The 22,439-nt window shown below is 42.3% G+C and overlaps 1 protein-coding gene across 2 annotated transcripts in view; it reads right to left on the bottom strand.

Moving 5' to 3' along the window:
* Positions 1 to 3,490: 3,490 nt before the first annotated feature.
* LOC110975902 (cytoplasmic FMR1-interacting protein 2-like) overlaps positions 3,491 to 22,439 on the bottom strand; it is a 31,168-nt gene continuing 12,219 nt past the window's right edge. For both annotated transcript variants that reach the window (XM_022228772.2, XM_022228771.2), the window contains exons 6-28: positions 21,894 to 22,119; positions 21,254 to 21,361; positions 20,511 to 20,714; positions 19,756 to 19,875; positions 18,643 to 18,720; positions 17,797 to 18,011; positions 16,727 to 16,874; positions 15,456 to 15,612; positions 14,609 to 14,691; positions 13,889 to 13,962; positions 13,330 to 13,426; positions 12,924 to 13,000; positions 12,669 to 12,777; positions 12,358 to 12,477; positions 11,579 to 11,778; positions 10,784 to 10,871; positions 9,967 to 10,110; positions 9,515 to 9,605; positions 8,384 to 8,587; positions 7,611 to 7,705; positions 6,481 to 6,719; positions 5,735 to 5,882; positions 3,491 to 5,369 (exon numbers count right to left, since the gene is read on the bottom strand). In XM_022228772.2, coding sequence (XP_022084464.1) covers positions 5,199 to 5,369; positions 5,735 to 5,882; positions 6,481 to 6,719; positions 7,611 to 7,705; positions 8,384 to 8,587; positions 9,515 to 9,605; positions 9,967 to 10,110; positions 10,784 to 10,871; positions 11,579 to 11,778; positions 12,358 to 12,477; positions 12,669 to 12,777; positions 12,924 to 13,000; positions 13,330 to 13,426; positions 13,889 to 13,962; positions 14,609 to 14,691; positions 15,456 to 15,612; positions 16,727 to 16,874; positions 17,797 to 18,011; positions 18,643 to 18,720; positions 19,756 to 19,875; positions 20,511 to 20,714; positions 21,254 to 21,361; positions 21,894 to 22,119 — 3,196 coding nt within the window. In that variant the 3' untranslated portion in view covers positions 3,491 to 5,198. The remainder of the gene's footprint in view (positions 5,370 to 5,734; positions 5,883 to 6,480; positions 6,720 to 7,610; positions 7,706 to 8,383; positions 8,588 to 9,514; positions 9,606 to 9,966; positions 10,111 to 10,783; positions 10,872 to 11,578; positions 11,779 to 12,357; positions 12,478 to 12,668; positions 12,778 to 12,923; positions 13,001 to 13,329; positions 13,427 to 13,888; positions 13,963 to 14,608; positions 14,692 to 15,455; positions 15,613 to 16,726; positions 16,875 to 17,796; positions 18,012 to 18,642; positions 18,721 to 19,755; positions 19,876 to 20,510; positions 20,715 to 21,253; positions 21,362 to 21,893; positions 22,120 to 22,439) is intronic.

Here is a 22,439-nt window from a genome sequence, read left to right as displayed (position 1 = left end):
CGGCAGGGATAAAATAATACCTTAGCTTCAAATAAATTTGTAACTTTTTTTGACATAAAACATGCACTACTGAAATTTCATTCAGACTCTATTAGAAGTTTTTAAAGTATGTAGGCCTATATAAAACTTGAACACTCAAATTAACCATAAGCTTCGTTGTTGTGCTTTAGTTATCCGCTCTTAACATTTTTTTGTTAAGGATTCTCAACCAGCTCTCTCAGCTAAAGTAATACGATGCGGTGCCATAATACACTTGGGCCTTAATTGCCGAAAGAAATTACGCGTATTGCATTGTGTCAACACACGATCGGTCATTGTCCACAAAGTGAATGTAAATATGACAAACAGCAATATGTTGTAATGTGGTGCCGTTAACATGGAAATTACTTATTTACTTTCGTACTCGTGTATGAGGAAATATTATTCGTCCTTGTAATGTCTGTGTGCACGTTGCTATTATCATATGGGAGACTCGAATGGTGATGCAGTTTTCGAGCTCACAGTACAATTTATTGAAAACTACACAGTTCAACAATGTCATGGTCACAGTTTCGCACAGTAATGATTACAGCAATCATCATCGGGAGGAATGTGAGTGGCCACTAAGTCTTGATTCGCGAAAGCCAAATTATACGAAATACCTCAAACTTTTCTTCCGTGTATAGTAGTGGGAAAATCAGTTCAGAAGGAATTACATGTGTAGCGCCCCCAACATTTCTTAACCGGAAAATTCAAGCTGTCCCTGCCAGCAAACAGCGATCAAGGATGGATATTGTAGGTAAACATTATACTGCACCTGTCGGCCTAGAGTATTTTTCTTCTGGAACCGTATTTGAAATTTATACGTTTTGAAAATTCTAGGCTAACGGAAAAGTCTGAAAGCGTCGACATCATTTACTGTTTGGGTGTAAAACACCATTCGTCAACGATAATTTTAACCATATGCAAATTTCATTGTTCAACAAAACAATACATAATGTTGTGTCTCATACCCTACCATCAAGGTCAGCGTGTGTAACGGGGGACGAATTTCATACATATGTAAAGCCGCTGCAACCACAACATGTGGAAAGAAGTTGTTTGTAGTTATGGTCTTAATAATTACTGTTTCACGAATTAAATTTCCTCACATCGCGTTTAACACAGTAAGTGTACAGAACTAGGATTTCGGAGAGTTAGTGCGTTTTAAAACAGGCGTGTTAATATATATTCGTGCCTGGTATTGCCGGCAGGGAGACCGGACAATTTATTTGAATTTCACCAAGTATAAAACACTTTCGAAGTTAAAAGGCTAAACAATGAATGAAAACACTGTGAGCCTGCTGAAAGACGGGTATTTAGGCGTATCATAAAGCTTACAATACAACAGATGGCTTGAGCTCAATTACGCCCCTCTGCCAGCCAGCAATTTGAGATGCTACGAACTGTTCCTCAGTCGTTTACTATTTAAAACACCTGGCCTCGTACCACTCATTTTTGCAGTCGGATATAGTTAATGAAACTAACTCAGCCAATGAGATCGACGAATCAAATAATAACCACGCCTACATTACTCGTGAACTTGAACGGCTTATCTAAGTAAAAATGTGCAGTGCATAGTTTGCTTACTTTGGCATCATGCCAACTGCGATATATGAACTGGCTTTTCAGAAGGGGGAGTTGACACGCTATGGCTGCGTGAAAATTAGCAACACGTAGCCCTACAACCAACGCCTAGTGGTTGACAACATTTGGCCTCATTCACAGATTGGCCGTGTTGAAATGCCAGCGCGGTTAACCTTTTTCTTGAAATAAAACTTCATTACAAATTAATGTCACTTATGATGATTAAGAATTTAATATTTGTGATTAATAATATCCAAATGTTTTAAGTAAGACTGCATCCGAATCTCTTGTCTAGGTCTAGGTCTTCGCACTATAACGTTGGAAATGCGTGGAGATGCGCAGACAATAAACCTAGCCGTAGCTCTGGAAGCCCGTTTCGGACACGGCCTAACATTAAAGTGAGGTACGGAACCCCAAATAGTCTGGCACCACCCCATTTGTTTTTACAGATTATATTGAATAAGTGGATTCCGGGAGCACATTAAAATGGCTTCCCTGTAAGTGTAAAATAAGTGTCTATTGGGTTAGGCCAGACAAGTTTGACATGCACTTAATCCATAACAGTTCAAATCAGATATTATTAAGACGACACTATATGACGTTATTCTGCACAGTAGGCCTACTTCTACTAATGAATATTCTAACGTTTTGAAGGTAAATTAATACTGTGTAACTACCGCCTAGCCCTTGAAAAATTTTACTTAACACTTCGGATAGCCAAACCAAAATTTTGACAACTTAAATTCTGTACTTTTTAGTGCTATAATGGTTTTATTTTCAAATTCAACTCACCTTGCAAACACTGTCCATTAACTGATGATAGTGGTTCCTTGAAACTTGGCCAAACGGGGGCTGGGCACAAGCGATGAAAGTCGCATACGCGGAAACGTTTCTGCTCTTCAAGCTTCATCCGTCAAGTCGGCAGCATGCCAGTAAACACGGTAAACAGTTGAGTTGGTCCGCTGGTTAGCTTGCCAGGGATTCTCCTTCACTCTGAAACATTACAAGACGACAGGAAGAAATATAAAGAAGTCGTTTGCTCTTTTCCATTGTCAGTTTCTGCTCAGCGGAGCACTTTAGTCTTAGAAGAACTAAAACCTTTAACAACAGTATAGATGGTAGAGCGAAGATAAAGGTAGGAACGTTGAAACGGAAGTTACGGAGAACAGAATCCTTGATAACCTCGGCCTAATCACTCCACCTGTATCAATCCTCGTCTATCTTTTTTAAACGACTAGTTGCTTTCAAATTGAAACTATCATATATCTTTTGGCTAAGAAATTGAAGTCTGGTTATTTAATAGATTTCACTACCATTTTGGGGCTTCACACGGAGTGTTTGTCTGGACAACGCACGGGGGCCTATTTTATATCCGAACCGTAATAAAAAGTAGTACCGGTGAAATTTCGTTGGGTAATTTTTATTGGTCAAAAGTGCAATGGACATCGTGGAACATCCGATCCCTCAACCAATTAAATACGTCCAAAAGTTTTATTCTAAATATAAACAGGCGAGACGTTTTAGTCAAGCATAGCGGGCAACAACGTTATTACGACAATGGCGTCATACGGGACAGGGGTACGAGTGGCAAGTTGGTTGATTGAACCAGTTCAGTTGTACATATCTCCACGTTAGAAAAACGCTGAAGTGAAAAAAAAGATTACTTCGTCTTGTGCTCTTCGTTCTTTATCTATATGACAGGACCAACCCCTTCTCCCCCAAAAAGAATTCCAAATGATGAACTTGTAAGCATTCCCCAACAAATGAACAAAAAGAAATACAAAACTAAGGTCAGTGGCCACTTACAATCATAAACGATTTTCTTTTCAATGAGCACAAATTAAGGAATCAAAATATAAAAAATGGAGACTGACAAAGGCGGGCAATCATTTGAAAATTATTTTATTTGGAAACTGAACTTCACCAATATTCAACAATACATGATACATATCGACCCTTTTATGTTAATTATTAAAAGGTTGACAAAATAACAAACAACTCTACCATTTCCAGATTTTGCAACAGTTACTGCTCTTTTATGTCAACATACATGACATAATTTGAAAATACAAATTTCATTATGTACATGTACACAAAGAATTAATGAATGCAGGCTACAGAAAGTATGCTTTAAATTAGTAGTAGTCTCATTTGGTCATTAATCCTCATTTCTCAGATTGTTGCTACAGACCTTCCCTTTTCCTCAAGTAACTTATACTTGTATAAAAACATGAACGTCGATCAATGTCTTAACTCTGAGAGCAACAAATTTTCGCTTAAAGCCTATTCATTCTCAAAGGCCCTTCGACTTTCACCCCAGAATCATTAATTTAATAGACCTTTCGAAGTTTGAACTAAATGAAAGGGATTCCTGTCTTTGGCTTTGCATCAAAGAGATTCCTGTCTTTGGCTTTGCATCACAGTGTCAATTAAGCTAGCGTCTTTACGACTGCAGCTTGAAGGTTTCCCTTTTTTAATAAACACTTTGAATTTCAACATGTATCCAGAAAAGTCCTGAAAATGTACAGCCCCTACATCTCCTCACAACAAAGGTCTAAAGTAAGCAACAGAGGCCAAGGATGCAGACAGAACGTCCTCTCACACTATTCATGCAAAAAAATACGCATGCTTGATGTTTAATAGTAAGTAGTTATGAAAGCACAGATCGAAAAGTTTAGGTTAAAATAAATTTTGTTTTCCACTTAATTTAAAAAGGGACTCAAAAATTACAAATTTCTGAATATTATGACAAAACAGTGGGAATATAAACAGGGTAACTGATCACTTTATTATATACAAACACCCACATGAACATAACTGTAAGGTATCCTTCAATCTAGATACCATGAATAAATATGCACCATGCAAGGTAACAGAAACATACATTCAGCACATGAATAATATGAAACACTAGTCCTCAGCATTTCTATCTAAGTTTCCTATGCTTCACAATATATGTGATTTTAAGCCCTTAACGACTTATTCATTGAAATATCCTTGGGCAATTAACGTAATTCCGTGTAAAAAAGTGAAGGGCAAATCTGTGGAATATATTACATGGATGTATGTGAGCTCTGGCGTTCTTTTTTTAAAGGAGGTTTCAGGTACAAAACGTGCCTAATGTCAACAAAATCTTGTGTTCTGATCAAGTGGTGCTGACTTCCCACGCACAGAAACCCAACCAAATGTACAATCATCACTCAAAATATCGCTAGATACATTACGAAACAAAAGTGTAGTTACTGGTGTAGGGTGCTAGTCGCAGCAAGGCATACAAGCTGAGGCCAGTTATTATTGCCAGGTACATGTAATATGGGTGGGCATATCGCAATAAGGTAAAACATCGCATTGCATAAGCAGGAGGTATGTACAGTGAAAACAAGCTACACAAATTTTGGTTCCCTAATGTGACCAGTCACTGCATGCTCTTGAGCTGTAGTCCAAGATCTTAAAAATCTGAAAGTAGATGCCGATCATTAATTTAATGGCCAACTGGAAAAGGCTAGATTTGATCTCGAGGAATGGAATGCCTTGAACAATGGGCTCCGCGGGAGAACGGCAATTCCGGATGGCTTTCTTTTTATTTGGCGTTTCTACATGCCTCCGTCGATGACCGACTGATGGATGGGTGGCTGGTAGCAGCGAATCTTCTCCACCGGTGAGCTCTCGCTCTCGTTGGCCTTGAGGTACTTGTTCAGTACCGAAAAGATCTGGTTGTTCAGGATCTGGTACTTGCGGATACGGTCCACCAGCCTTCCAATGGGCTGACGAAAAAACAGAGAGACGTTTTACTGATTTGGAACCATTTCCTTCCTCCCAGGTCATTTGAAATCCGAAATGAGAACTTTGCAGCTTTGGGAAGGAAGTACATCTCAGCCTCTGTTACACTTAATTAGACATTATTTCCCTTGCAAACTTAAGTGCAATGAAATGTATCATTGGCTTCCTACAAAGTGAAGGATTTTGTGGGTCCAAGGGTTGATAGCAGACTGTATAAAATGATTGATGACCGACTTGCTCACTGACTAACCAATGCACACATGCCTCGAGTTTCAGGATACTGTGCTAAACATTTGCAGGGGTATACGCAGCATCTCCTTGGTCTAGTCTATGCCACAGGACAACTTACAATGCCATTGATGTCCGCGTCCACTCCGTCCACTTTCTGTACGCGCAGGATGTGGTAGCAGAAGTCCAGGGCTTCAAAGCGTTTCTGCTGGCCCAGCAGTGTGATCAGGGTACAGCCGGCCCAGTTCAGCCCCTCGCCGTAACTCTCTCTGTTGATGGGTACAGGTGAAAAAAAGGGGGCGATTCGTATTGAAATTTAACAGCCAAGACTTGCTATCTTGAAAGATTTGCCAGTTGGCTCAGCGGGGAATCTGTCATTTCACAGCACAGATGGACATCAAGGGTTTGTGATAAATTACTAGGGAGATTTCAAATAATTTTTGATACTCCAAAAAATAATATAAAGTGCAAAGCAAGTCAACGGAATTTCAAACAAAATCTTCAAAAATCAAAATCTGAAAGTTCCACTCATTTCAAGGGCTAGACTGGTCTCATTCACTTAAAATCATCACAATGTAAACTGCTGTTTTCCCCCTTTACTTTCAGTTAGAATCTGTTATCAATATTGTAGTCGAGTAGCTCACAAGTACTTCTGTATTCTTCATGAGCAATCACAAGTACTGGCATGGGTACTTTTACAGACAGTGGGTGTATAATACCAAAGGAAGGTCTTTGTTACAGTTTTTTGTGTGAATGACTTGTTGCTCATTTTGAAGCTGGGGTACTTGGAAAGACTTGTGATTACTTCAGAAGCAACAGCGAAGTGCTTGTGTAGTACTCGACTTCAACACCACCACTAGCCCTCACTCAGGTGTGAAGTTGTTCTCCTTAAGAGGTAGGCAGTACACGAATTGGAAGGCACTCCACAGCCGGTGGAACTCGGAGCACTCGTCGATGTTCATAACGCCATTGGGCGGGTCCGGCCCGGTCAGGACGGGGTCCGTCAGGAAGCCCTTGATGCGGTTCAGGACAATCTCGAACATGGTCAGTCCACAGCACAGGCGCTCACGGGTCAGGAGGTCGCCCTCTCTGGCATCGGCAATTTGCTGGGAGGGGAGATAGAGAACGAAACATTAGGCATGACATCCATTGTGCTAACCATTTATGTTTGTGCATATCCCTGAGATTGAAATTACTGGCAAACTTTAGATATTCTCTCATCATTTACTGTAATGGATGTCAGTGACATACTAATCCAAAGATGTGTCAACTGGAGTTCAGAAATCTCACTGACATAATACCTGATTTGCTCACAGTAATAATGCAAATGTTTGCAATAACTTTTATGCATACTAACAGATCATTACAAATACTTTAAGCAAAGAATATGGCACTCTACGCATGGAAACCACGTTAAGCTGTTTTGAAAGCTGATAGTAATTGAGGAATTTTGCAAAATTCCTCCCCCCCCCACCAGTTGTTAGAAGGCAACAAAGACCCAGCTCTTTTAGGGTTAAAGAGTACTGCCATCCACTATCTACACTCAGTAATGATTGCCTCAGGTGCAATGCTATTGGCTTGTACACATTACAGTTAATATGGATCGTGTACACACCTGCAACACAGACGCTCATGAGCCAATATGCGTAACATAATTATACAGTCGAACCTTGTCAATAGGTGTGCTATTAACACCAGATTCTGCTTTCAAAAAGGAAAGTTTTAGGTTCCAAACTTTAGTTTTTATTGTTTTCATTCCTGATAATACAAGGTTTCTCTAATAGCAAGGTACTATGACAAGTCTAAAGGATCTCTTGTTAACAAGGTCCGACTGTAATTCCTTGGCTACAGTACATATAGCACCATTTTCAGTTCCTACACAGACTATTGCTTGACAGTATTAGTATCAAGCGACAAAATCACATCGATTTGATATTATCCAGTCTTTCTGTCATTTTAAAGCAACTCAGTGCACTTGAATCAAGTCTCCATCTCACCTCCTGCGTTCCCATCTTCTCCACCACGGGCACCACCTGCAGCGGGGCATAGTTCATCTCCAGTCTCTTCAGCTTGTTCTCCAGTTTCTCACCCTCTGCAGGAAACCACACAAAAGAAACAACCACCTCAACATCGAGAGTCTCTTTCCAGACTCATGACATTCCTGAAATGCATCATTTAATGATCATCACCCCTGAAAGACGGCCGGTGTGATCATGCAATAAAGGCGGTGATCACAGCAGTGACTGTCATTATCAATAATCTAGTACACTGATCAATAGATAACATATGGATCACATGATTGAAAGAGAGGCTGCACTGGCAAGTTTGCTACCTGACCATTTTTCACAACAGCTTAGTTACCTACTTGGTGGCAATACCAAGAGTATCAACTGTACAACTGTAAACTCCCTTTGCTTCTTTGCCAAGACTATATTCTGTGCCAAAAACTATTCCAAAATTAATAGGTGCATACAATTTAAACCGTTAATGGCTCCTTAATCTACAAACTCCAAACACAATTACACCCTCAGCGGCAACTGCGCAGTTACTGCTGGCCCCTTTGTGGATGCATAATGGATAACACTGTGCATTAGCTCCCCCTTAGGAAAGGAAATGCTTTATTGATCATCTTGAGATGCTAGTCTTACATTGCCTAGAGCCGTCGTTGTGTGTATATGATCCTGCCAGGATGGAATTCCCAAACACTGCCTATCAGACAGGTCTACAAATAATATTCTTGTTGTTCACTAAGAAGTGGGAAAAATCTTACGTTTGACGTGCGGCTTGGGGATGATGTTCTGGAAGGGTGAAGCGTGAAGGAGGTCGCACACCTCCTCCACGGCCAGGCACTGTTCCATCATCTTCATGAAGACGATGGCGTTGCCCACCTCCTGGAAGTTGTGGAAGAGGTTCATCTTGAGGTCAGCATACTGGGCAATGTCCTGCAGGTGGGCCGAGTAGTAGGCGACCACACCTGCAGACGAGGGGAAAATGTCACATGCAATGAAACTTACATATGCATAGTAGCCCGGATGGTGAGACTACGTCAGTTGTGAAGAAACTATTCTTGGGACCAAAAAAAAATACGCTGCATCCGAATTTGTTGTCTACAGAGCTTGGTCTAGTTTTCAACTGATTTGAGAAACATGGTTACAAGCTGACAAACCACTCCCTGCCGGGGATTCTGGATCCGGACAAGCATGTTTTATATGCGTGGCCGGGGTCTCCGAACTCAAACAAAGGGAACAGGGCCTTGTAACAAATGACCATGCTCGGAACAAAAGACCAGGCTGCTGGGAATTACCGACATTCTTTCACTCTCAAAAGTGGAGATAATCCAGCTTTGTTTTGAAACAGTATATCACAGTTTGGGGCATTTAGAGCGAGCGGATCACCACCAGGGACAAAAGGGCTCCACCACTGCAGCGTTGAGCCACACAGCACCACTGCATGCTAATCTGGCCCCTATTGAAAAGAGGCCAGCAGCACATTGAGCCAGGTTCGTGAACAAAATGTTTCCTTGGGAAAATGAATGGCGAACAAAGCGCAACCTCATTCTAGCCCGCCTGCCAGCCTTCTGCCCGATTACTCCCAAACACCTTCAAGGTTCGAGGCTATTGTTCAAAACCACTGCCTCATAGAATCAACATGATGAATCACAGATCCGTGTGCGAACAGTCTGATGTTGTCATCAAAACAAGGGGGAAAGAACGTAACAGCATCCAAGACATACATTTGTACATTCACTCAGCAAAAACTGCTAGAAATGGGCGTACAACATGCATACATCCATGCGAAATATATAAACAGCGCCACCTTGAGTCAGATGATGTCTAAGTCCTGTCCCTTTTGCATTCTAAAACTCGGTCCCCCACACAGACTACTTTCAAAGACTACTCACCTTTGGTGCCGTATTCGAATCTCGGAAGCCGGCACGTCTTGGGCATGACGTCCATCAGGATGTTTACGTACGGCAAGATGTAGTCATTTATCTGGGGAAAAAGGCACAAAATCTCACAGGAATGACTTCTCATTTTTGGGAATCCCTTGTGAAATAATTCCTGAGGTTTGAACAAAACCACCCTATGACAGACCATTATTTTGTAATGTATATGCACCTTAACAACTGAAAAAACTGATATTGGCCAGCGTGTGATGTTTTATCGACTAAAAGATAGAGACGCATTCAATAAGAGGTCATTTTCAGGCTAGGCAGTGATGTCATTTTTTCCGAGGAGCATAAGCAAACTGTCCAACTAAAATTCACAACTAGGCTGCTATACATTTTTCAGTATTTGAGGTAAAAAATCCTTCCAAAAAGCAGCTTTTCTTCAGCAACCCTTCAAAACCTACCGATCTTTTGATGACCTTCAGGAGCTCCTCCATGACAACCGCGATACCCTGGTAACCTAGCAACCGTGCAATGCAGCGACAGTGTGGAATCCCTATGAACGAGCTGTAGAGGCTGTTGACCGTGGCAAAGGCCGTGTTCAGTAACTGGAAAAGAAACAAACACGTGAAAATTGGTTTAACCCTGTACTTTTTTCACCTGGGAACCTTCACAAATCCTCTTAAAATCTGCTCCTGTGCAGAAATCCACTGGCACACCTTATGCACTTAAAACTTTCAAGGCACATTGGGTCTCATGTCAAGTAGTACTAGCTGGACCCTGCTTTAATCAGTCCAACAAAATTGTTCAAATTCTCCTGACAGATTAAAGGCAACGTTGGTAAAAACTCTGCTTATTCCTCCGCTCTGGGTAATAGCTGTGCATTTTCATGATTTCAGATGGAACCTTGTGTCTGAAAAACCAGTATGTTATTTGTTTTCTTAGCATTTGTTCAGTGTTGCACAGGGGAGATTGGGGGAAATTAAGAAAACTATTTGCGAAAATCATTTATTACAGGTGGTTTGTGATAATAACAACAAATAACTGCTACTTTTCAGGGCATTTAAGAGCCACAAAGGTTGTCCCCCAAATGGCTGAAATAATGTGAATCTTGGACTTGGCTTTTTAGGGGTTCCTGACTGATTAAACCTCTAAAGATCCAGAGTGCTTGGGCTAAAATGTCCTTTATTGCAGAAAAACTCAAGAAATCACATGCCTGGTATTGCACTCAAGACTAAGCAATCCAAGACGAATAGTCAGAGACCCTGCTATGCTTTTTACCTTGGTCCCATAGATGTAGGATGGGGAGGACGACGGCGGCTTGTCCCTGTTCTGTGGTTGGGCGAAGGCCAGCTTGGTACGTACGAACCTAGGGCAAGAAGAACACGCCGTGAATTAAAATAAATTATTGTTATACACTGAAAAACAACAAACTGAAGACACTCGAGAGTAAACATTCTTAATTCTTGATAGTGGTGTAAAATTAGAAACTTTTCAGACTGCATCAGGGTTTAAGTCATTTGTTTTCGTTTTGTTTTACTTGAAGATTGTAGATGTAGTTACCAATGCTGCAATTGGCATTCAAGTTTATCTCCTGTAGCATGAGTGGAGATTGTAAAATTCCACCTGTCCAAAGTTTAACTTATTTTACACACGCATACCTTCAAAGGCCAACAAAAACCACTGTGAAGTGAAGAACCCCCAACATTTTGGACGGGAGCATGTTTTCCGTCTTCTTTTTGACGGTGTTTCCCTCTCAAAAACGGCAGATGAGGTTACCATTGCCTCCGTGGGTTCATGTACATTTAATTGTCATTTTTATCGCAAAGTCACAAATCCTGCTGAGGACCCAGCACCTGCACTTGGGATATTTAACCCATTAAATGCTGCATGTCCCTTCACAAGACCAGTCATAAGTAACGGTCAACAATGTCAAAAGAATGCTTTCGTCACGGCTCATCTGAATAGCTTGTGAATTAGCTAAAGACTGAATGATTAGTGATGGACTTGTGATGGGCATACAGGGACTTGTGATGGACTCGAATACAATAATGGGAAATAATTCCCCCCACTCACCTCTCTGTGGAGCCGTTGTAGCAGAACGACACTATGAAGTCCGAGCAGAGCTCCCAGAAGACGTGCAGCGTGATGCGGCCGTAGGGCGCCATGACGTTGTGGTTGGCCTCCCGCAGCATGGAGCCAAAGCTGGTCAGCTTCATGTGCTTGCTGAGAAGGGAGTGGGTCAGGCGGTTGACCTCCAGGAGACAATCCAGCTCCTGGGGAAGAGACAAGGGAGACATGGAGGGGACGCTCTACGGTCACAGTACCATGGTACATTCACACAGCACCAATCAATTCTCAATGCTCTTTAAACCATATTAGCCCTGCTCATCTGGCCAACATACATTCCTAAAGCCAAGTTCCGCTGGGAGAATACGGCTCAGAGGCAGCCGCTTAAGAAGCAAACTGCTAACCAAATCTCTACCCTCACAGGTATCCATTTACACTCCCAGCTGGAGAGAAGCAGGTGGGAGGCAAAGTGATTTGCCTATGGTCATAAAATGCTATAGACACTGTGCTTATGCAGCACTTCAATCAGAGAAGTTATAGAGCGCATCACAATTAACCTGTTCAATGAGCCATAAGATCAGTCTTCTTATGCCTACAGGTTCAACAATTGTTTGTTGCAAACAAGATGAAATCAGGATATGATCCATTAAGATAACTTTAGACTGATTTGTAGGACTGTTTTTTAAAATTTTCTTTAACACAGAAGGGACCCGTGACACCCCTTGCTGATAAAAACCCCATGATCAGCTATCAACCAATTTGAAATACTCTCTGGCTGAACGTACCACAATGCCTGTCAAGTCGCTGCTCTCGAAGCGAATGATGGCCATCTCCAGGCTCTTGTACATGGCCGTGCTGATTCTCTGCGTGATCAGGCGATTCAGATCAATCGAACGACCCAGCAACTACAAGGGCAAGAAGACGGAGTCATTTTAACTAATTAAACCTTAATCATATCTTAAGAATCTCCCAAGCATTGGAGGATTTCTGGGGTGTTAGGGTTAGACGAGAGAAAGCCGACGACTTGACAGCAAAGTCAGGGAGGTGAACGCAGAAGAACCTGCAGAGTTTGTCCAACTGGAGGAGTGCGGTGTACCTGTAAGTGCCTCTGTCTCAGGAGGGTCTCGTAGCGGTTGGCCGGCGGGTAGGGAATGCTGATGCCGTAGGTCTCGCACTCAGTACGGAAACGCTTGTCCAACACGATGCTGCAGTAGAAAGAGAAACCCACGCTTGAAACTATTACTGCAAATCTAATGGAAAACAGCCCAGATATCATACGGTACATCTTTACACAAAACCTTCTGAAGCAATAGACCCTGTACAGAGGTCTGTTTCCAAAATGATATCGTACCTTGCAGCCAGGGCCTTGTAGTGGGCAAAGATCTGGTCGCTGAGTTTGTAGACCAACTGATCAAAGCACAAATTGACCTAAAGAAAGACGGCAGAAACGGACAAAGTGGATGTTGATGCATTGATCTTTCGGTGTCATCAATTGTTCAATGCCTGATCACTTCAGACAGACACTGAGAACTGCAAAAATATTTGCCAAATATTAAACATTACAGTAAAAAGCATACGCGTTGGCGAAATTACAATACAGCAACCCTGTATTAAAAATGCAACATGCATTTCCAATGGACTAAATCCGACAGGACTTCGACAAAATCGTCTACCATCTCCTTCCTAATTTTTGGAACCTCGAGGATTATGGCTGTTTCTTTCTTCTTTTTTTCTTCTTTTTATCTAGTTTGACATACCTCCGCCTCAATCTCATCATAGAGGAACTGCTTCTTGAATCTCGTCAGGGCGTACTGGGCACTGTCACTGTACAAATCCAGCGGGTATAGGATGTACCTACAGGCAACGAAAAAGGGTAGTAACAATGCATGATGCCACTTTGAAAACCTCACCAACTTTTTACTGTTTAGACTGCGAGTCTAGACTTACAGATAGTACACAAAGAAGAAATCAGTTCAAACCAAAGATCGTATAGCGCCGAAGGCGCAAGATGGATAACTCTGCCCAAAAGGTGTAATTACCATGGGCGCCATTTGAGCAAGCGATACGCCTGCACGGTTCACGGTAATGCTTAGGTGCAGGCGCACCAGGTGTACGTGCCTGCCGCGGCGCCTGCACCCGTGCATTAATGTGCATTGTGCAGGTGTATTGCTTGCTGAAATGGTGCTTATGCGATTACAACATTTTACAAGTATTCACGGTGAAGTTCTCCATCTTTGGTTCAAACTTGCTTCAAGAACCATGGATGTGATTGCAACAGGAAAAGCGCATATTCAAAAAGGTGCTTTGTAAGCTTACTCCATCATAGCGGGATCCTTGGTCTCCAAGATGTGATCCGTCAGGATCCACGGCATTGACATGTCAATGGGGAACTGGGTGTGACAAAAAAAGTTCATATAACTCTATTTAGAAGACTGACGAGGTCCCAAATGGCTGATGCCTGATCTCGCTGAAACCGCAGGTGAAGACGTTCGTTATGAATTCGTCTGTGGCATTTCAATTCAATCCAGTATGGAGTTTTTATCATTATGGTTATACATATGTCATGCCCTGACACATGTGCCGGCCTGCATGCATTGAGCACACATCAGCTGGAAAACTTTAATTTTGGCTGAGCTGTTTCAGAATAATGGGCATTTTGTGATAAGAAAACTCCAGGATGGCTTTGTGCCAAAGCATGCACTGCACCGATATCGCAACAAACATGTTGGGGGGAGGAACTCTGGCTTTCATCCACAGGGCACTTGTGTCAGAACAAGGGAAGGTCACTCTCCCCATACGTCATTCCTGATCATCATACTTACAAGGGTAAGTGTCAACAAGCAAGTGAACACTGGTGCCTAGTACTCAGTAGCATTCAGTTCGCCCACCTTGAAAACAGCCCCTAACCACCCAGTGATACACGTTGTCTTTTTCTTCCTTTTTTGATTACTACTATGTCATAGGCCATCAGCAACTTCTGTCGAAACAATGTCATCAAAATAAGTCTGGCCACGCCCGTATTTTGGCAAGTCTTACCTGAATTCGCTCTCCCATGGTCATCTCCAAGAAGAACTCCCGGTACCAGAGCTGAGACAGGTCGCAGCACTGCTGGAGTGTCTCTGCAGTGAATGATGGAGAAAACCCAAACGTAACAAATCTCACCCGATCTCTCTAACCCCAACAAAAGTGTTTCAAATGATTCGAAATGTTCACAGTGGTATAAACGAGCAGTGTTCATTTGCAGGTAACGTGGGAACTGGGTACCCTCCTGATATAAATCAAGGGTACTTGAGATCTCTGACATTAAAACTTAATCCAAGGAATACTAAAGTAGGAAACAGGAAACTTCAAAGATGCATGTCGATCTGTCAATGGTATTTCACCCAACACTTTCATCAACAACCTTTGTACATATATGACGTAGCCTGGTTTTTATTTCTAAAATTTCCCTTAAAAACCTTCTCAACGTCAGAGAAGTTACCTTAAAGTAGCCCATAAATTGGGCCATGGGTACCGCTAGTGCAACTGTTGCCAAGGGGGACAGGCTAAAAGTGAACCAATCCCACTTAGTCTTTTGTAGACTCAAGTAAATTTGCGTGCTTTTTCACACTGAAAATGACGCAGTATGAACTTCATTTTTTCTAAAACCTTGAATCGATGCTACCTTCGTGAAATGCTATCGAAGTTGGGAACGGGACAACGTGATGTCAGAGAAATTTTCTCTGAAGATGTAAACTCTGAAATTTTGCTTCATTCACTTCCGCTCAATTTTCCCTCATCGTCAGTTTCCTACCGGGGGAAAATGTTTCATTCCTTTACTCACATGGGGATAGGCAAACTCCCAACTTCTATCAAATAAAGAGACTAGAGAGAGAGGGCTCACCTGAGAAGTTGAGGAGATGCTTGTAGAAGAAGGTCTTCTTGTGGAAGTCATCAATGGCTTCCAGGGAGGGTCCGTCCAGCTCCTTGCGCAGTGTCTTCTTGCCCGTACCTCCCTTGTCGGCTATCAGTGACTCCAGCATGGTGCGCATCATGTACAGCTGATTGGAGCATACCCAAAAGAACAGTTACATTGTTTTAGGCCTTCAAGTACACGGGGGTCCAATCCAGAGACGTCAGAGTATCACTTGACCATGTGGTTTCCCCAAGATGGGCCACCGCTACTGTGGGCAAGTGTCTTGACAGTAGGGTTCAATTCCACAGAAAACGATCACGATTTTTTTTTTTTATCAAATAACATAATGATCATCTAGTGTGCCATGTACTGGGTGCTGGCTCTGCATTTTTGCCATTTCAAAAGCTTTGAGGGCTTGCCAACTGGTAAAAGTTTGTGCACGGTGCCGCAGTCTTTGACCGCAACGGTAGCTGAACTGCTCACACAGACCACTGAATGTGCTCTGTTAGGTTACTTTGATTCATCAACTAACACACATTGTACAGTTACTCAATGCATCAACCGATGTATAAATTATTCGGTCATTTTTTTCTGTTTGATCCATCAAAAAGTGCTTGGTGAAACTATGGCTTGCTTTACAGAGCAAGCAGTATTTACAAACCCCCAAATCTCCAGAACAACTGAAATCCTAAAGAAAAGTGCTTGGTGAAACTATGGCTTGCTTTACAGAGCAAGCAGTATTTACAAACCCCCAAATCTCCAGAACAACTGAAATCCTAAAGAACACTCTCATTTTGCCTGTAACTTGTATAGGCGGCCAAAGTTGGCAGAAATATCACCATTTGGTTGGTTCTCAGTTTTAGCTCCAATTTGTTCAAAATGGACAATTGTCTCATTGATATCAAATAGGCGTGATCATAGGATTGTATTTTCATTTAGTACTGAGTAGTAGACGTATTCTTATCTGGAGTTCTGATAGCTGCGTGGGATTTCCAACATCTTGTGAATTATTGTTTTACTTTTGCCCTGAAGACCAGCCACAGATTTAGCAGCCACTTGTAGGAAAAAACACGACTGTGACGTCAAAAGAGCAGACCCTATTGTTATTTCTAATCATTTTTTGGAATAATCCACTTACAACTTTCTTCTTCTTTCAAATGTGGGGCACTATTACTTTCTTTTAGAACAGGCCAATTCCACTTTCTGGGAAAATACTCTTCGGGGAATGAGGTTACTGACAAACCCAAAAGGGTAATCACCTGCGTGCTAGAGGGTCCAACCGTCCTCCGTCCCACCTTAATGGTGTAGCCTCCTTTGGGGTCTTTCTCCCCTTTCAGACAGGGGTCGTCCTTGGGCTCCAGCCCGTTGACCCAGTCACAGCAGGTCTCGCGCACCGCACGGATGATCCTGCGAACAGTCATTACTTTGAGAATATTTCCTTTTTTCAAGTTTCAAATTACAGTCCACAGCATTTAAAAAACTCCTGGGTATTCGTTAGGTCAAATTAATGATACTCAACAGGTCAAATTAAACACTGCTAGATTACCAATTACCACAAACCCCGCTGGAAAGGGCCCAACCTGATTTCTGTATATTCATTTCTTAAAAAGAAACCACACCAAAACAACGGGATTCATTGCATTCAAACAATACACTGCAAAAAAATTGCAGTTGAGTAAACGGGTACTTCAGTAACACTTTCCAATAGTTTGGTTTGGTCTATTATTAATCAGTTGATAAATATAAAGAAATAGAGAAATATATTGTATGAGAATAGAACCACAATGGATAAAAGGCATTTAAAAACAGTATGCTGGTCACCACAAGAACTGCCACAGGCAGGTGAACAAAAACAGAGGAACAGTTCTGTTCTGGTATTGTGACGGTTCCGTTTCAGTTCTATGATGAGAAGCTTGTGGCCTTCATGGAGACTCCGGTACTTGTGATATGTGACCTGTGACCCACCATCCCCAAACCAGGCTGAAGTCGGTATTTGTGATGTGGGACAATTCCTCTCCTTCAGCTTTCTTTTACACTTCAAAGTGATCCATGTTAAATCAAAATTCTCTCTGCAGTAAGCTTCTTACGGGAAGTGATAGCTGTAAAACTCCCATAAAAATCTGAACAGCAGAAGTTCCACTATCTTAGGGTTATGGAGTTACGTACTTCAGCCCGGTTTTGGGATGGTGGATCACATATAATTTGAATACTTGAAGAACTGGAATATTTGTGAAGAACTAGTGAAGTACTTGTCAAGAACTTGTGAAGTATTTGTAAAGTTTAAGTAATTGACAACGACACTATCTGACATATTCACTGTCCACTTTACGTTTTGATAAGGTTCTTCTTCTTCTTGACGGCGGTGCGCAGGGCGTCGCGCAGGGTCTTCTGCGTGAAGTCCTGCACCTCGGCGTAGGTGGTGCGCAGGATGGCCTCCTGGAACACGCTCTCCATGCGCGTCATCAGCACCTGCAGCCCTTTGATCATGGCGATGACCTCGATCAGGGCGAACTTCTCGCTGCTGCTGTAGTTGTAGCGCGTCGCCTGCCAGCAACGAGGTTGGTTTGTGGGGAAAAACTCATCGAGTACAAGTTCTATTCTTGTTCAGAGAATTACTATTGATGCTCTCCTTCAGAAGTTCAGCCTTTGGGCTTTTTAAGCCAGACAATGAGCACTTTAAAGGGCATGTGCAAAAAAACAAAACTAGGCAAGACCCATAAACTGAACAGGGATTTGAGTCCATTTTTGGAGTCAATATTTGGCATGCAACACTCCATGGCTAGACAATAACAACTTCTGAAGAGATCGATGGTAATGTGTACAACATCTGGGAAAAAATGTTAAGGTTGCTTCAGGATTGAACACAGGACTTACTCTCCAATTTGTACATGATTCAAGATCACAGGAATCGAATCAGTGTTAAGTAGGTCATTATTTCACAATATCACACACATTATTCAACAACCAGTACAGGATGGCCAAGATTGATTTTAGAGACCCCATAAAAGCCGAAGTCCTGGAAAAGACTTCAAACCCTACTTTGCATAAGAGCGATTATTCATCAAAGGATAAACTTAAAAGAATGAACCGTCCAAGAAAATGAGACGGACAATTCATATTTCTTTTCTAAACCAACGGATAACAGAATGAAACAAGTTCAAAAGATAAATCTCACCTTCTCGTATTCCTCAGCAGTGTCGGGAATCTTGGGATTGGTGCGCTTGTCAGCGGGATGGATGAGTTTCCACGAAAACTGGAGGAGAGTTTGAAATCCATCAACACAGTGAATACATAGACAGAGATTTTTTTAAGAATTTGCAATTGGAAAGGATGAAAGCTATCAATCCGCTCCGAGCGCAACAAAAGAGGGCACGGTTTTTTTTGGTACTCACCAAACAGGCACGCATTTATAATGGAGGTCAATGGCACATTTGACGCAGAGCACGCTGAGTATGTGTAACGAATTTATTCCTTAATGTATGGTCTTTGCGTACACGCAGAGCGCCTGCAAGAACCCACTTGGAAAACTTACAACTATTTGTCTTTCTTTTGCCGTTTGGGGGTGCACTTCAACTCGGGGCGGATACCAGAAAATGTTTGAAGTTGGTGGTGGAGAGAAAAGGGTAGTCAGCCAATCAAAATTACTGCCGGAATGAAGGTTCCGACTGTCAAAAGCGGAACTTTATTGCCTTAGGCAAAGAGTGAGACACCCCTTGGCATGTACAGTGACAACTGACCCTCATTCCGTAAAAGCTCTTTTACTGAGGACCTCCCAAAAATCCTGAACCCCATAGCATATTATAATTGGCATCAAGCTGCATCAGAATTGCCAGGCTCTATCCTATCAGCAGCAGACTTAAATTTATCTTGTGAGACCTCCTAGTAGAGATCGGCAGATCTTGCAAAGGCTAGGGTCGATGCGAACCCCAATTCTGATGTACAGCAAAGCACACTCCATTTCATGTAATGTTATATGCATAGATCACGTAGCTACTGACTGGTTCAGCGGCATGGCTTTTTGGAATCAGACAGTTTTCAAATTCATTTTAGGCTACCTTTCCACTGGAAATAACACAGCCCATTCTCTACATGAAGAACATTGTCACAACAAAGTACAGTAATAAAGACTGGGATTTTTTTTAATCCAAGTTGCTTAACTACTGGTGGTTTTGTTTGTCTTTCCACTCCTTTCATAAAAGCACTGGTTCTAACAAAGTAATCGGTCTGGTCCCTGCAACGCTATTGCAACTAGAGTTGACTGTACTTTTTGACAGAATGACTTGCATACCAGCTCAGTGACGAGTGAGGTCCACTTGGAGAGCAGACAGAGCCCCTTCAGCGCCAGGCTGTAGAGTGCCTTGTTCTCTGCCTCTGAACGATTGGTGTCTTTCAATGCGGTGGTCACTTCCTAAATTCAAAGACAAGACAGCAGTCACGTCAGTAATGGGTGCAACTTTTACCACTTTCGTTCTTCGGGTGATGCAAATCTTGATAGAGGGGGCTCAACACATTTATTTCCAGGCGGATCACAAGCTGAAGTGTGGCAAACATTCACTGTATTCAAACATCGGTCCATTTTCACTGCTCATTACAAATCCTGTCATAAGTGTTTTTAACAAGCTGCTTTCCGCGCTAACATTCATGTATCAGTAGCCTAGAGCTCGCTTCTGAGATGGAAGTACTTAAGAAGTATTCATCTACAACATCATGACACAATACTAGACTTAACGCAACATGTATTGTGACCTTTAGTGTGGCATGTACTCCCTGTATTAAAAAAATTACTACATGCTATGCAACGTGGTTACCGTTGTCCCAATCCAGTGATTTCTCCAACACCACTACTGTGTTGCTGCACCAGACCGGCAGGAAACCATTTCCAAGAAAATTGCATAATATGATAAACTGCCCGGTACCCTGCCACTTCAGAGTATAAGCAGGTACTCTTGGGACACCGGGCTATTCTGCTGCTTTTTCAAGCCAAGTTCTACCCCTATTCCATTCTGTGACCCCTTCTCTACCATTCCCTTCCCCTCCCCTAACCTTGTTGCTGTGTCGGGCCAGCTGGCTGATGTAGCGGGTGTGGTCCTCCCGGATAGACACCAGGTGCTCAAGCAGGTTGTACTGGGAGGTGTTGCCCGAGTCGCAGCTCCAGACCGACTTGTGGGCCTCGTAGTTGGGACTCTTCTTGATGTAGGAGAAGACAGGGATCTGGATGTCGCCGTAGAGGGGGACCACCTCCAGTTGCTACAGGGATGAAAAGGGAGGCCAAAAGGAACAAATGCAACATGTAACACAAGAGGGGATATCTTTGAAGGCTTTACTGGACTTAAGCGCCCTTTTCAAGAAGAGTTGTGGACCAGCAAAGCCACTAATTCTATCAAAATTTCACAGTGAATTTGAGAAAGATGTTGCTGTGATCAAAAAGTCCCATCATCTAACCTTTACACTTTGTACAATTCAGAGCAGTCCAAGAAAGTAAGCAGTTTGCAGCAGTGCTTAACAAGTTTTTATTTCTTATAAATTGGTATATCTAAAAGGTAAATGCATTTATCAAATTACAAATTTCCTCGAAACTCCGTATTCTTACAGCATACATTGACAACGATAGACTGTGATGTACTTTTATGTCTACAGACATTAACGATCATTCTATAGTAGAGAGAACTGTTTAATACATAATATTAGCCACTTTGGGATAAATCCTTCAAATTTCTGAACTTATCATTGATCTCAAAAGAAAGTTTACCAGGAATGAATTTCACTGCATGTATTTCCAGACGTACCTTGAATATCTTGTCAATTCTGGAGAGGCAAATTTTCTTCTTCTGATCCAGCTTGTAGATGTTGACCATGTCCTTGGTGTCCAACAGATACAAGCCAAAGGCCATCACCTGTAATGAGTAAAGATGTGCCAAGAGCACATCCGCGTGAATGGGGGTCGAGTTGGGATTGGGACTGACTTGGGAAGGGGAGGGTTCAGCATTAGGTTCAGGGTTGAGGGTTGAAGGTTTGGGGTAAGGATTTTGATGGCTGAACAACTACTTGTTTTTTATTTTGCCTTTTGAGGCCGGTTCATAGTTGGCTCAAAAGTGAAAACGAAGGCATCAGGTCAAAGGTTCAGGCTGCAAGTTTGCCAAAGTTGGACACATTTTAACTCAAACGAAGTTAGTTGTAAATGTTTTGTGACATCGAATCTGCTTCACTTTTTCAACTACGAACCAGCCTTTCTGCTAAGTCAAGAATAATCACTGAGCACTTGTAATTTGGCTGACCATTAATTGCTAAGCATACAACATTTGCTGAGCAATAATTGCTAAGCATATAAAACTTGCCACGGCAATAATTACTGAGCACATAAAATTCTCTACGCAATAATTGCTCAGCACATAAATTTGCTAGGCAAATGTCATCTGCCTGACCGACCTTGACCAGCATGTGCTTCTCGCTGGGCACCACATAGTGCCGGGTCTCGTACATCTCCACACACAGGTTGATGATGTCCATCAACAGCTCCTCGTAGCCGTCGATCTTGACCAGGTTCTCCTTGAGTGTCTGCGTGATCTTGTCGTTATTGGCCAGGAACATGACCACCTCCTGGGACTCGCGCAATGCCTGTGGGTCGGCCATCACCCGCAGGAACTGGGCGGCTCTGGGCAGAAAGACAAAACATGTGACGTGTGGTGCATGGCATAAATGAAATCATGCACAGACTTGCCCAGGTCCATCGTTGTTCAACATTTTAGGGTTAACACACTGACTGCCGACTGCGAGTAAACTCATAGTGCCAGGTGTATCAGATTCCACCATTACGAGTATACTCGTAGGAAATGAAAGGCTTTTGTAACATAAATCAAATACATTGGCATCACTGAAGAACACAAAAAATACGCTGCTGGTAGTGTTGAGGACATGCATAGATCTGTAAAGTGCTCTTGTTCAAATAGACACCTTCTAAAGATACCTTCTGGT

The sequence above is a fragment of the Acanthaster planci genome, linkage group LG02 (genome assembly GCF_054643075.1).
Source record: "Acanthaster planci isolate LZ-2023a linkage group LG02, COTS_SCS, whole genome shotgun sequence".
Lineage (NCBI taxonomy): Eukaryota > Metazoa > Echinodermata > Asteroidea > Valvatida > Acanthasteridae > Acanthaster > Acanthaster planci.
The sequence above is the reverse complement of the archived record's forward strand: the minus strand, read 5'-3'. Positions and strand labels throughout refer to the sequence as shown.